At 48.1% G+C, this 15,722-nt stretch overlaps 1 protein-coding gene across 1 annotated transcript; it reads left to right on the forward strand.

Moving 5' to 3' along the window:
* Positions 1-2,788: 2,788 nt before the first annotated feature.
* On the forward strand, positions 2,789-15,151 carry CSUI_002368 (200 kda antigen; the record flags this gene model as incomplete). The annotated part of the gene is made up of 6 exons (XM_068062570.1): positions 2,789-4,074; positions 5,570-5,779; positions 6,662-6,781; positions 7,838-12,299; positions 13,603-13,762; positions 14,416-15,151. The coding sequence occupies exons 1-6, from the start codon at positions 3,718-3,720 to the stop codon at positions 15,149-15,151; spliced, it is 6,045 nt and encodes a 2,014-aa protein (XP_067925459.1). The 5' UTR covers positions 2,789-3,717.
* Between the last annotated feature and the right edge of the window lie 571 nt (positions 15,152-15,722).

Genomic DNA, 15,722 nt, shown 5'->3' on the forward strand with positions numbered 1-15,722 from the left:
TTCAAAATCTCGCGGCCGTCCACAAGATGCGAGTGTGCTATTGTGATGCGGCAAATGGTGCGCGAGAATGGCTCGGTTCGCCAGTAGCAACAGGTACAAAAAGTCCCTTTTGTTGCGTCGATTTGCATAGCAGAAATTCTTGGCAGGGGTAAGCACAAAGGTGAAATCTGAGTTCAGAAGCGCCTAGAGCTTGGGGACGGCGCAGATCCTCCAGAACACACGCCCCTGGCGGAGTGTACCACGCCGCAGCTGTCCGGTGTTGTTGTAGCGCGATTCACTATTCTGAAGCCATCACCGTCGTAGTGAACTTTCTGTCATCGCCTGCCTCCTCGCTTCTTTCCCTTGGCGCCAGAAGTCCGTCCCTTTAACCAAGGAGCCAACCCTGAGCCTAGCAGGACAAGCGTGCCCGTTGTTTCCGTCCAGCGTGGCATCGGGCGTTTTGACGATTCCACTTAACCGTAGATGTTCCGCCGTCCCAACGGCTCCGCTTACCCTATCTCTCCGGACACCTCTACTGAGGCAGCTACCTTGAGCAGCCCCCGGACAAGGTGTAACCCGGTCGCAGTCCAGCTGACACCTTAGCTACTCGATGTCCCGCACCACGAACAAATATAGAAGGCCGGACCGTTACAGCTGTTCCACGAGCCCAGCAATAGCGGTGATCTGTCGTTGGCTGCAGCTGCCAAGCTACATTGTATAGTTGACTTCAGAGGGGCGGGAAAGCAATCAGGTATCTCTTTGCTGTCTAATCACAACCGCTTGACCGCCGGTCTGTGCGATCAAGCCTTCAGAGAAATCGCCGCGACCCTGGCCCGGTCTCGTAGCGCCAGGTTTGCACCTAGTTCAGTTTTAGAAAGTGCCAGAGTTGTTTAGGCCTCCCGTACCCCGGTCTCTGCACTATATATTTTTGGGTGCTTCAGGACTCTTACCCTATTACAAGCCTAAGCTGCAACCCTCGATCATGAGGTGAAACCGAGGGCGGGAGCTGCTGGTAGTTCAGTCTGCTTGCAAAAACGGTTTGCCAGGCAGGACGCCGAAAATCTATGCTGCCGGTCGTGAATACTTTGTTTGTGGCCTTCCTTGGAGCGCCTACCATGCTAAAACTCGTCACAAGTAATCCAGCTGGCAGACAAACGCTGTGCGGTGCTTCAGGAGTTTGACGACAGCCCAGGTGATCTTCCTGCTGGTCCCCCACGCTGAGGGGCACTGGTAGCAGCGCGTATTCACTGTGTAAAGTGACTGCACATATAGGCCTTCGTTCCTGTCAAAACAAGCGGTTTGGGATTCGTTACCTGTCCTCATACCTACTGATGTACGCTCCAACTGGTGATTCTCTAACAGTACAGGGCTTCGGCGATACTAGGGATGCTTAGCCAGGGGCGAGCGTCCCAGCGACGTCTCTCGGGACGGATTCCTGCTCCTCAGCGACCTAACCCAAGCCTACTTTCGCGTAATATACTCTTCATGGTGTCAGCAGGATTCCACTGGGGGTCCGCAATTCCAGTTGCCGCCGTTCTCCCCACCCGCGACTCATCGTATTTCCCATTTCCCTTCCCACACGCCGCCTGCACCCTTTCTGGGTAATCACAACTCCTCTCTGCGATTGGACTCATGTTTTGCTCTTCATCCCGCCCTCTTGCTTGCGGCTCAGCAACAGCCCTCGTACGGGGTTTCTGCAGTCTGGTGAGCGCAGTCGTCACCTTGCACGGCCGTGCTCGGTCAGGCGACCTCCTGTAGCTCTTTGCAGTGTCAGTATTGACGACTGGCAACGCCAGAGACGGCTAAGACATGTATGCGCGGACCAACACTTCCTAAAGACCTCAAAAGTCACGCGCCCTCAACCCAGCAGGCTCTTCGGCAACGGCAGAGCCTCTTCAAATAAAAGAGAGCTTCTTCGATGCATCTTTGAACACCTCCTATATCCCTGCAGCGATGCTGGCGCTATGCTCCGGACATACGGCGTCGCCGACGTAATTTTCACTTGAACAAAAACGACTATATGTTTTTTCTGTTTCCGGCACCAGAGTGTACACAGCACTTCACCGATGCCCTCGTCTATTTTGCCTTTCCGATACGCACCGCTTCCGCGTCCCGTTCGTTGTGGACATTGGTTGAATGCACGGTCAGCACCGGAGATCCACGGAGATAGGTGTACTGCGGGGACCTATACTGTAAGGAGCAAACGTGACATCACACACTCCTACACGTCGCAAGCCTGGTCGGACTTTCCCATTATGGCAAAGCTCTTGGTTTGCTCCAAACAGTGAAGGCGAATGCCCGATGAGAGAAATTCAAACAAAGTCATGTACTCTGGTCGCCGTCCAGGCTTTATGGCACCTCGAGTTGCGCGTTCGCTAATTTAGGAGCTTGTCCGTCTTAGGCCCGAGGTAGGTTGCTGCTGATGTAACCGGAGGCAGGTCTTGGCACGACTTAGCCTGCTTGTGAGCTGTCAGAAGGCGTAAGGTACGACAGGATGCCCAGAGCCTGACGGACTCCTTCACACGACTACGTCAAGATTTATAGCTTCACTCATGAATCCGACACGAGGTGTTTTCACACCGGACCGTGCAACCCGGCGGCGGTGAGAGACGCGATCAGTCAAGAACACGCTGAGACAGAGATTCAACATGAAGGGGGTCAGGTTTTGTTGTGAATGTAACGGGGGCCTGATCAGACCTGCCGCGCAGCCGGCATGCAGGGGAAGCACATTCGCTCTGCTCGCCTTCCTGTGTGTATACCCCGCAAACTCGACCAAACAGGGCTCTATTATCACCCCCTCTTCTAGCGTTCACGCGTTTCAACTGAGCCAGGGTGTCCGACCGTAGCGCAGCTGGTTAAGTCATTGAAGGAACGACATCTTGCTTTAGTCCGCCTCTAGGAGTCTCGTGCATGCCCGTAAAATCGTCTCGGTGTCTTCAAGCTTTTTCCTTTTTCTTCTCAAACCTGTGTGTGCCATGAGCGACTGGCTGCCTCACGCTCTCTACCAAACTAAGGAAAAGTATTACCCTGGTTTAGTCTTTCTGCGTTCCGGCTGCCGCCGTCGTTAGTGACCTAGCATCTACATTCTCCCTTCTTCCGGGCTCCCGTCAATAGCCAGACTGCTGTTGATGCCATGTGAGAATGTCCTTGTGCTCGGCTCTGTTTTTAAGTCTGAGTGATGTGTACCCTCTCAAAAGCAACTGAGTTGGTTTGTTTCGAAGACGAGATTGTCTGCGCTCATCTGCATTGCATCATTGCATCCTGGGCTGTAGCTGTAATCAAACACACCGCCGTTCACTTGGCCCAGCACACGGCCTGTTCTAGTACCTTTGAACGCTTTTCCTTTGGAGTTACGCTTCGTCATTCTGTGCCATCCGGTGCCTCCAGTCTAGGGTAGTGTATTGCTGTGGCGGCCCTGTTTTCCTGAGGAAAACTTTGCAGCCTGCATGCAACGGAAGACATATGTGGTTGGGGACTCTGTAACTCTCTGCGTTCCCTTCGTTTCTCTAGAGTTCGGAAGTGGTCAGTGAGGAGGCACAAGATCAGAAGAGGCTGAAAATGGATGCTGACGAGTCCCAGCTTAATCGGAGGAAAAACTCAACAACTGGTTAACAGCTACAAGGATCTCGCCAATTGCTGGGTGTTCCCTAGGTTGCTGTATGAATTTCCATAGTTTCTATGCATTGAAGCCTCCGCTGCTACCTACCAAGCGTCTACCTGGCAGTAACAATCTTCGCGATGGCGCAAAGCCCATTTAGTATGCCAGGTGGCAAGATCTTTTTCGGCCATGAAGGGACGCCATCAGAGAACGTTTCCTCCTCTTCTGTTCGGGTTAACTCCTCAGAACCACGTACGGGTCCTTCAGCTTTTCACTCATCATCACCTCTTCCCTACGCGTTCTCTTCACTATCTCGTCATGTTTCTTCTCCGTATACTCACAACGTCTTCTGCGGTTCGAGGCCCCAGCCTCCTCCCCGCACTGCGGCGGCGGGTGTGATGGATCCTGTCGATGCGGCAGGAGAAATGCTGAAATACGCGGCTACGCAGTGGGAGCTTACTGCCGCCCAAAGCGAAGCACTGGTAGTTGCCCTTCAGGTGAGAATGTCTCTTCGCTTGTGATGTTTTCTCGTCATGTATCATTATCGTGTCCCTCTCTTATTTATACGCGGTCCTCGACATGAGAACTTTTTTGAGCGAGTCCATACGCGTGACCTTACGGACAAGGGGGGGAGGGGGGCGTGTCCGACACTCTAGAGAAGAGGGAGGTTCAAACTCAGTCCCCGCCCTAGTTCTATTCAGTCCTACACTAGGATCGCCGGGTGATCGTCCTTCCTCCAAAGAGGACGGTCTCGGTCCACTCGCGCTTCACATACTCGGCGGGATGCGAGCGCGCACAACGTTTCCAAGCTATCTCTCGTCAGTCACAGGGTTTTATAGCAGTGATTGATTGAAGTACCGCATCCTCAACTGTTGTAATCTCATATCATCGTCTCATCAAAAGTATCGCTATCCAACACCACGTTCGTCCCTTACTCAGCCGCTGGATTGCATTAGTCAGGTCTCCAAAACAACCTCCATCAGGTCTACGTACTTGCTGTCATTCATGGATTGAAGTAGCATACTCTAGACTCACGTTGTATCCGGTTTTCACTTTACAACGGTGAAGAACAGCATTCGAATCGAGACTTCACACGACGCTCCTGACGGTGCGGGGACGCTCCTTTGCAGTTTTGCAGTAGAAGTCCTAGGGGGTAGCTCGCCGGGTTTTTGGAGGAGGAAGCGTCAGTTAGAAGCATATGAGCATCTGCTCAAGACAGTCGTCGCGTTCGGAGAAGTTCAGTTGCTACCCTACGATTCCTATGGCACAAACATAAAGAGGGTTCCGCCGGATGGAAGGAGACCGCTCCTCGGAAGTGGAGGGGGAGAGGGAAGGCTCCCGGCTTTAACAGTTTGAGCGGACTCTGTCGATTTTCTAACGTATTGCATGTACATATCATGGGATTTCCTGGTTCCTTGTAGTCTATGTCGACAGGACCTCAAGTTGATTATCCTTTCTATAGGTGTGGGTTTGTATAGATGACTCCTGTCCCCGGAATGGAGAAGAGGAGTAACACAGAGAGAGTGTAAGCGACAAGAAAAAGAAAAGAAGTTTTCCTGGGCCTCTTGAGTGCTGCACGTTGTTACTATACAGATTTCTCTGCTGCCCCTGTGCGGAGAGACTTATACACACGCACGGCTGAAGTAACCCGATGATGAGTAGTCTGCAAACTTAGGAGGCTTGATCTCTGACACATCAGGTGGTTGAGCGATCCTGCAGTCAACCCTTTCTGCTTGCCGAGGGGGAGGGTCTTCTGTTTAATACCTTTATACAGCGAACAAGAATAGGTGGCCTCTCCGGCTCTCAGTTGCTGAGGTGGAAACAACGGACCTCCTATAGCCAGTGCTTCCCTCTGTACTCCAAACTCTTCTCTCCGGGTTCTTCTCTGTCCCGCTTTCAACGCCTGTAATGGTCTTCTTGGTCAATCCACATTTCTGAGAAGAAGATTGGTTGTAGACGTGGTGAGAGAACCTTGTCTTCCTGTCTTCGTAGAAGTCGCTTAAGAATGAGGCTGAAGCACGAGCGGAAGTGGATCAGCTCAAAGAGCAGCTAGCTGCTCAGCATCGACGTACGCAACGTGAACAGGAGCGCCGTTTAGATCAACAAAGAAAGCTACAAAAACAAGAGGAACTTGTCTCTCACGTGACTAGTCTGCGATCTCAGCTTCGGTCTGTTTCCGCCTCAACCTCAACTGAACAGGCGGTAAGCATATTCCCAGCAATGGTGTAATCAGGGTCTGGAAGAGTAGGCAGCCTTGGAAAGACACTTCTCTCCCGCATGCATGTATCTATGTACCTATCTGTCCATCTGTTGCTCATTGCTGGGATATATCAACACGTCTGTTTGCGTATATACACATGTATATATACATGTCTCTTCTATGTAATCATATGTATAGCGTGTGGCAGCCCTCTTGGTATTGGACTTGCGGATGCGTTGATGAAAAGACTGTAGCCTGTATCACCGTGACGGAGGTTGTTTTCGCTAGAACTGCTATTGTCCTCTTGGTTGCCTGCGTGCTTGCTTCCTGACTCCTGGCTTGGTACTAGACTTCATTCTCCGTGCCTTTCCTCTCCGTTGAAGCCCGCTGCTCACCCTTTTTTTTTACTTCATGAAGGAATCCACGTGATGGCAGAGTAATAGGCCTTTCTCAGGGCTCACGAGAGACAGCACAAATCAGTGCATGCACGCCCTATCTCCCCTCAGTATTCTTCAGAGGCCACGGCTACGTGTTTCAGATTTGTTTCATACCATGCCGGCTGTGAGCAGACCAAGGACGAGAAGATGACGATCTCACGCGTTCTTCTTTTCTTCACCTTGTCTTCCCGTGGCATAGCTATCGAATCCCTTCTCTTCTACCTGCCTGCATATAGTACGACGGTCCCATTGCCCCTTTCTGCGAGGAATGTCACAAGGATAACCTTCTCTTCTTGATCGGCTGTCCTCCCTATATTCTCCTGGTTTCTCTTTCATCACGGTTTTCAAACACGTGTAGTTAAGACGTCTCAATAGCTGTCAGGGCTTAGGGCTAGGGATAGAACACACAGATGTCTGCCTGCAACTTTTCTATGAATGATCCTTCAGAAGGTCGAGCAAGAACTTGCGGCACTTCGGGCCGAACTGACACGGAGAGAGACAGAGGTCGCAGACTATATGCTTCGTTTGGAGAAGGTTTACCTAGTCAACCAGGGACTTCAGGAACAGGTAATGAGTAGTCAGAAATCAAAATAGAGTAGTCCTCCGTCCTATAAAAGTATGTACTTTCACATTCTGTAGATAGAAACAGGGGTCACCGCCATCCAGGCGTTTGACAGGCTGTATGTGGGTATATCTGTACATCTAATGTACAGCCTGTCAGTTAAAATAAAGACCAAGCACACATAACACTACACGAAGCCCTTCTTTCGCATTCCTCCTTAACTTATTCCTGCCGGAGAGAGGATGAAAGGAGATACACAGACGACAAGCATCCATGCCCCTGAGGCTTCTAGAAGAAGAAGTCCTGGGGCTTACGGCTACTCCTGACTGAAAACTGAGCAAGCACGCATGCTCCTAATGTGCAACACCCACATGACTTTCTCTATTTCTGCATGCAGTCTTAAGTAGTATCTCGCACACACTCATGTATTGTGAGGCAGTCCACTCAGAAACTGCGAGACTCCGCAGTACGTCTCGGCAGTTCTTTGAATGGGAGGATAAACCTGGGAGTAGTGGTTGTAAAGATGTTACGGGGTGGTCTCCGTACTATCTTCACCTCACATCACGATGAAGAGCAGAAATTTCCTTATGAAAGCCTCCAAGGTGATTTCTCACGATGGTGCAGGCAGACTATTTCTACGGAGAGAGAAAGAGAAAGGAAGAGGAGAAAGCGAGAGGAGAGAGGCTACACTGTTTCCGTCACAGGGTATGATTTGATTCTTCTGAAGGCTGGCTATCCGTGGAAGAAAGACACGAGAGTAGCCTCCACTAGGTCTACACGATTGCTTGCATGGAGTCGAGCGCAAAATTCAGTTTCGGACACAGGCATTTCAAGACAGCTTTCTCTACGCTAGCAGAATGTGGTGGTTGTGTATATCAGTGAGAATGAATACTGTTACAAGCTGAGAGAAATAAGAGAATCCTGTCTCGGAAGTTCACCCCGGGGCAGAAAAGAGATGAGTCTCGACTACCATCTCTAATTTGGATCAAGAAGACTCTTTCATCTAACTCGAGAGTGTCGATGGTTTTTTTTCCTTCTTTTTCTCTCTTCTCTTCTTGTAGGTCTCTCAGTTACTTACACATCATGACAAGGAGCCTGGTCCTGGTGCCTCAGCCTTCTCTGCATCTTCATCTCCTGATCAAGTCGAGGAATCTCTTCCTGAAGAAGAACAGAGAGAAGAAGAAAATGGCGCCGTTCCTCTTGGGGGGGCTAATCATCGTGATCGGACTAAGTTTGCTTGTAAGAGGAGAGACGGGAGTCGAGACCAGACAGAAGCAAAAAGTAAAGAAAGTGACGTTAACGAGAATCAGAGAGAGAATGAGACATCGTTCGAAAACGAATCAAAGATAACAGATGATCATCGAGAGAAGGGAGAAACTTCTTCTCTTCATTCTAGGCAGCACGCGGAGCTGACGAAAAGAGAAGAAAAGGCAACTCAAGCAGGAGAACCGCAAGCGAGAAAGTTGCATGCAATAGCACAGGAGACTATGAAGGGGGGATCTACCTCAGGAGAAGTAGAAACAGGAGAGGGAGAAGAGCAAGCTCTGAAGCATGAGATACTTGCATTGCAACGGGAGGCCCAGAGAGCACGCGAGGATCAGAAGAAGACCGAAGAGGAGCTGGAAAGCACAAAGCGAGAGTTGGTTAAGACACAGACACAGTTGAAAGAAGCTTTTGAAACAGAAGCTACACTCAGAAGAAAAGAAAAAGAGACTGAGGGAGAGAGGAAGAGACGAGATAATGAGATAGAAGAAGAGAAAAAGAAGCAAGAAAAGGAGATTGTGGAGGAGCGAAAGAAGAGAGAAAAGGAGGTCGAGGAAGAGAGAAAGAGAAGAGAAAAAGAGGTCGAGCAAGAGAGAAAGAGAAGAGAAAAAGAGGTTGAGGAAGAGAGAAAGAAGAGAGAACAAGAGATTTTGGAGGAGAGAAGGAAAAGAGAGAAGGAGTTTGAGGAAGAAAGAAAGAGACGGGAAAAAGAAATTGCAGAGAAGACCCGAGAGTTCGAACACCAAATGGAACGTGGTAGTCTAGAGCTGAGAAAGATGAAGGAGGAGTACGACTGTCGCCTGAAAAGGTTGATTGAAGAACGAGATCAAGCGACTAGCAAGATAGAACAGCGTCTTGAGGAGAAGGAATTGAAGTTGAGAGAGAGCATCGAGATTCTTCAGAAGGATAAGGAAGTCTCTGAGAAATCTCTTCATGAAACAAAGACAGCTCTGAGCTCGCTACGGCGACAACTTGTAGGGAAAGACTCTGAGCTTTCAAGCCTACGTGCACAACTCCAGAACGCTGTGAAAGACAAGCAGACATCTGAAAATGAGAAGATCGAACTAGCGCATGCGTTGCATGGCAAGATAGATCAGCTGGAGAGAGAAAAAGAGGACAGTGAAAAGTCTGTTCTCACTCTCCAAGAGAAGGTGTCAGGGGAAAAACAAGATTTAGAATCACGACTGATGGAAGTGGAGAAGAAGAAGAAAGAAGTCGAGAAAAGGTCGGCAAAAGAACTGACCCTCCTTCAGAAGAAACTTGCAGATCAGATGAAATCTTCCCAAGATATGATGAGACAAATGGAAAGAGAGAAGAAAGAATTTGAAGAACGATCGACGAAAGAGAAAATGAATCTTCAAGAGCTTCTTGATAAGACCAAGGTGTCTTACGAATCCCAGTTAAAGCAGCAGAGAGAAGCGTATGATACACTAGAGCAACAGCATGCAAAGGATTGCAGCGTCTATGTTGAACAGATCGATGCACTTCAAGCTCAGCTAGCTAAGGCGAATGCTCTGAAGACTGAACAAGGTGAAAAGCTCCAGGTAGAAGAGAAGGAAAGGCAGAAGATGAAAGAGACTTTACAGACATCTCAGAAAGACTTAGGGCGGCTGAAGAAGCAGCTCAACGATAAAGAAGAGGAGTTACTTCATGTGAAGCAAGAGGCCAAACAAGCGAAACAAGAGATGGAACAACTGAAAGGACAACTCAAGACGAAAGAGGAGGAAATGATGAAGAGATTGAAAGATCAAGAAACGAAGGATAAGAATGAAGAAACGAAAGCTGTAAAGGAATTGAAGCAAAGTCTTCACGATGCTGAGAAGAAGAGGAAAGGAATCGAGGAAGATCTGCGGAAGACACGTGAAGATTTCGAGAGAAAACACAAGGACATGGAGAAGAAGTGGGTAGATGAATTAGGAATGAAAGAGAAAGAAATAAACCAAATGAGAGAGAAGTTGGAGAAGAGGGAGAAGGAGATAGAGAAGAAGTGGATAGATGAATTAGGAATGAAAGAGAAAGAAGTAAGCCAAATGAGAGAGAAGTTGGAGAAGAGGGAGAAGGAGATAGAGAAGAAGTGGAAAGACGAGTCTGAGAAGAGAGAAAAAGATTTCTTGAAAGAAGTTGGATTGATTCAGAAGAAGCTAGAGAAGAAAGAGGAAGAGCTTGCAACCCAAGTAGAGAAATTAAGAAAGGAAGCAGGAGAGAAGGAAAAGAGGATTGAGAAGAGAATGACAGAAGAACATCAGAAGAAGGTAAAAGAATTTGAAGAGGCTCTACAGCAAGCAAAGATTCACAAGACAAATCAGGAGAAGAAGTACGAGAATGACTTGAAGAAACTTAGAGAAGAATTTGGAAAGAAAGAAGGAGAAGCAACTTCTCGGCATCAGAAGGAACTCCAAGAGAAAGAGGAAGTCTTCAAGAAGACGCTGAATCAAGTGAAACAAGAGTCAAGTGAAAAGGAGGAAAGCTTACAGAAGGAGTTGAAGACATTGATGGAAGGAACAGGCAAGAAGATAGACGAATTGGAGAAGGCAAGTCAAAAGCTAGCTGAAGAACTTCAAGCTACGAAGACCGCACTTGAAGTTTCTCAAACAGAAAACAAGGAGAAAGAGAAGGAACTTGTAAAGAAAGAGAAAGATCTTAAGAAGATTGAAAGAGAACTCAAGAAGAATGAGATGGCAGTCACAGCCGCGAAAGAAGATCTAGCCCGAGGACTCGCTAGCGCTCGTGCTGAAGCGGATCTTCGGGTCAAGAATGTAGAGCAGCAACTAGCGATGATGCAAAGTAGACACGATGAACAGCTAGCACAGCTCGATAAGACACGTGATGCCCAGCTTAGACAACTCGAGCTCGAACATGAAGACGAGCTGAATCAATTGAAAAAGGAACTCCACGAAAGAGACAATCAACTTCAAGAAGAGAAGAATGCTCACGGAAAGCTCCAAGAAGCGTACGCGAGAGAACAGCCTCTTCTTGTCGATTTCCAGTTGAAAGTGAATGTTTTGAATCAAGAGCTTGTCACTTTACAGAAGAAACTTGAAGAAGCAAGTCAAGCTAAAGAGGAATTAACCAACGCATGCAACCTTAGACTTATGGAAGGACAAAACCGAAATGTCGAACTTGAGACCCAGCTAGCTGATACCAAGAGAGAAGTTGAGAAGCAAGCTCTATTGAATCGAGCTATGCAGTTGAAAGGTAACATGCTGCAGGAGAGAATCAAGCGTTTGAAATCGATTGTTCTGAAGTCAAGAAAATCTCATCCAACCGATCAACCCATAGATGCAGATGTCGATGAAACTGAAGGTTTCGCAGATGCGCATGAGGAACCGTTAACTACTCAGATGGAATGTGAGACCGAGAAGATAGAGGAAGATCACCAGGAGAAACAGAAGAAGAAGTTGAAGGTGCGAAGTAGCGATGTCGTCAATAGGAACGCCGATGATACAGGCATAGAAGGGAAGTCGGAAGAGCTCGGAAAAACACCGCTCCAGGAGCTGAAGAATCATTCACAAAGAGATATGAATGACTCTTCAGCTCCTGGGGCTGTAGCCGAGAAAAAAGAAATGACAGATGCACAAAAGAACAAGAGAGAAGAAGAGGAAAAAGACAAAGAAATGGAAGAAAGACAGGAGGGAGAGAAACCGAACAAGTCCTCTTCTAAAGGGATAGAAGAAAGAGCAGAAGCATCGTCTCCACAAGAAGAAAACGTCGCCTCAACTATACGACGACGTCCAGGTCAAGAGAAGGCGGCGTCCTCCCCGGTGTCTCTATTGAACAATGGCCCAGTCAAGCCAAGTGAAGTGAGCGGAGGAGGAACAGGAAGTGATGGAAGTCGTCTTCGTGGACGCCCGGTCTCAGGGGGTGTTTGTACAGCTGAGCGACCGGCTAAACGTGTCAAAGATAGTCCATCTTCTCCTCCTGACCAACAGCCGCATGGCAAGGAACCTTCTCTCATGAAAGTTCGAGCGGGTGTTGAATCTCCTAGTGGCGAAGCGTCATCTTCATCTTCTGCAAAGAAAGAAGTTCTTGTTTCTGTCGGATCTCCAACGGCACCTGAAGTAGTTGTAGAAGTAGTGGATGACTCCGAAGAGGATTCAACACGGACAGCCACAGGAGATGGAATGACAAACCACAAGAGAGACGAAAAGAACAAGGGACGAGGCAGTCAAGGAGTCGAAGAAACCAAAGCCTTACCTGGGGGGGATAAATCACATCAAGGTGAACGCGAGAAGCTTCTCCAGGAGAAACCAGGTACGACCGGTAAGCTCAAAGAAGAAATCCTTCTATTCATGTACTGAAAGAACGGCTTAGATACCCATATGTCTTTCCGCACTTACATGTATGGACGCAGAGGTCTCCATGAATTCAGATGCATGGAAGAGAAGTAGATCTACATACCTCGAAGACGCTTCTTTTTCTTCTTTCTCATCAGTGTGTATGTTGGTCTGCTTCTTTCTTCGCACTTCACGAAGGCAGTATGGTGGTTATGCTGTAGAGACAGTCAGCTCACTTCTCTAAAACCCTGGGGTTTGATAGAGACGTAACATGAGTGAGGAAGACCTTTGCATCCTTGATGGCATTGTGACCTGCCAAACTGTCGTAGGTATGTACTGAGTCGTTGAGAAGAGAACAAGGTATCACCGTCGCACCGACCTCTTCATTGCATGCATATACACTACTTCGTCTACACGCCTTTGATCGAGTCAGGGGCGGTTCCACCCCCGCCAGTCAGTACCCGGTACATAGGTTCGAGGCTGTTGCTCAGTTCATGATGATTTACACCTACATCTCTCGGACCGACTTGATCGAAGAATCGCGACTTCATAGCAGGTGTGTTTGTGTAGGTTGATGGATGAAACACCAGTACAGGAGCACACTACAAGACCCAGCCAGTATCAAGCCGCAGGCTCTTACATGAAGTCAATTCTCTCGGTCTGTTTGGTGTCTTGTTCTATCTCTCTCTTTATTATTACCTTGCGCAGCTGTATGTACGCGGTGACGGCGATGCCAATCTTTCTCTTTCTCTCTCTCTCTATATATCGTTGGCTAGCTATCGATTTGTCCAAGAGATCTGTCTTCTTGCCCATCGCATATGTGTCTGTCTATGTCTCCTTCACAGCATATCTCAGTCTGCTGTCTGTTTGTCTTTGGAGCTTCATTTCTTTCTTCGTCTTCCATGCATGTTAGTGCAAGCATACATACCTACTACCCGCTGTATACACACCCCTGTTGCCACAACCTTCTTAGCTTACGTGTCGAGTGCTCTGCTTCTGTTCATCCTCTAGAGGGGATGACTTCTGATCTTCATTCATTCTACAGCTGCGCCTTGGAGAAAAGTCTTGAAGAAACGTCGGCTGATGGTTTTGCCTCTCGAACAGACAGTAGAACCCACCATAGGCGTTAGACTTCTCGTGAATGTTTTCTTCTTTTTATTCCTCGTTTGTCTGAAGGTGCGCATCATCTCCTTTTTCCTATTCCGAGTCACTTCTACAGGAAAGAAGAGGATGAAGTCTTGTGGTCATTCACTGCTCTCTTCTTTTGCTGTTGGTTTCTCTTCTTTCAGGACGGGTGGTGCCGCATATTGATGGAGCACGGGTATCTGGGGTTGATGGAGATCGGAGAGAAGGGACAGAAGGAGAAGGAGCGAGAGGAGGAGCAGCCGTTCCTTCAGGTGGTCCTGGGGTGCGATCAGGACGAAGGAGTCATCAGGCGTCATCCACACGGTGCGTGGTGTTTTTATGCCAAAGCCAGCAACAGGACTTCTTCACTATGCATACAGGATCTCTTCTGTACATCATACACTTATTATACGCACAGAAGGGAATATACATATAGAGAGAGAGAGATACAGATGTATATATGTATATATATATATATATGCATGATATATGTATGTATTCACTCAGCGGACTGGACGTCAGCCGTGTTCTTCCACTGTGTGTCTTACCGGGCGTCGTTATCATCACCCTATGTATATATAATGTCGACTTACGACATATACATAATACATGCGTTGGCTATGCCATGTATCTACACATGTCTCGTTGCTTTGCTCCTTTCTCGTTAGACTAGACACACACGATCTCAATGGCTTCGACGATATGTAGATGTATAAACCATACGAGGTGATACACTTTTGTATACATATACGTATGTACGCGAGATTGGCTACTCATACGTTCATGAATGCTAGCTCCCACCTCCCCTGTAGGACGCTTAAAGGCGGGAAGTTAAAATTCCTTTTTGTGTTCTCTCTCATGGCGACTTATGTCCGAAGAAGATGTTTTCGCCGCTCCTCTCAGTCTGTTTTTCTTCTCATCGTGGAACTCTTTGATGTCTTTCTGGAGTGCTCTTTTCTTCTTATTCTCTCTCTCAGGACCTCTCCACTTCTAGAACCTTCAGTTAATCCCCTGCCCTCTTCTTCTACTTCTCCATCCCTTCCTCCCGGTGATGGTGTCTCTTCTTCTTCTTCCGACCGGGAAGCTAGCAGCAACAACTCTGTTGGTACCGTCCTATCACGTAGAAGCAGCCGTCATAGTTCGAACCCCAGTAGTGTTTCACAGTCATCTATGTCGACTATTTCTTTCGTTTCTACGACTTCATCATCTCATGTGTCTGTTGGCTCTTCAACTTCATCTTCTTCTCCTCATCCGCCTACATCTGGTGTTGGCCCTGCCCGACCAGCATTGGTCTCTTCAAACAAAGGCAGTGCTGGAAAAGGTCTCGAGACTGCATCAGGAACAAGAAAGACAGAAAAAGCTTTAGAAGAGAAGAAAAGTACATCATCCTCATCATCATCATTGTCATCTTCTCTTTCTTCCTCTTCTACCACCTCCATCTCTCTCAGTGAGAACACCACCACCATACAGACATGTACAGGGGGATCGAATCAAAGTAGCAGCAGTGGAGATGAAGCAGCAGGAGGGATCGCAGGAGGAGTAGGAGGAGGTTATGGCCCAAGAACGAGGAGAAGTCAAAGGGGTGAAGGCTCAGGAAGAGAAAGAATAGAAAAGACGACGCGGACGATTACAGCTCAGGCCGAAATGACAGTCGGAAAGGCTAGTGGTAGCAGTAGTTTTGGGGGCGATGAAAAGGTAAAGAAGAGCAAATAAAGAACCAAATGGGAGATCATAATGCCATCATAGAGTGGGAGAAGGACGCAAAGATTAAGCAAGAATAGGGCCGTGGGGATATGAAGACAAGGTGAGACGGATGGAGATGAGCGGTGGTACGGTGCTGAAAAGAAAGACATCGGATCCAGGGTTCCGGGGAATGAGATGATCAGATGCAGAATAAAGGAAAGTAGGTAGAGCTGGAGGGAAAGAAGAAGAAGTGCAGCTAAAGGCGTTTAGGGGGAGGGGGGGGTGTTATCTCTTTTGCGGAGTCACTCATCTCTGTATCGTGTAGGAGGAAAGATATGAGGGAAAAAGGCGAGGATGCATGCAAAAGAAACAGCGAAACAATCTGGAAGGTTTTCGCTATACATTCATATAGTGTGTGACGCTATCCTGGCAACGGTGTGTATCTTTTCTTCTTGCTTTTCTTGTAAGATTCGAGAGACTATCGGTACCGTAAGGAGAGGAGACGCGAGAGGCAGAACTTTGGGAGGAGTGTAGAAGGAGATTTGTTTGTTTCTCGACATCTCTCAGTTCGTTCGGGGTTTAAGAACGAAAGGACCCTGGC

The sequence above is a fragment of the Cystoisospora suis genome (genome assembly GCF_002600585.1).
Source record: "Cystoisospora suis strain Wien I chromosome Unknown contig_1010, whole genome shotgun sequence".
Lineage (NCBI taxonomy): Eukaryota > Apicomplexa > Conoidasida > Eucoccidiorida > Sarcocystidae > Cystoisospora > Cystoisospora suis.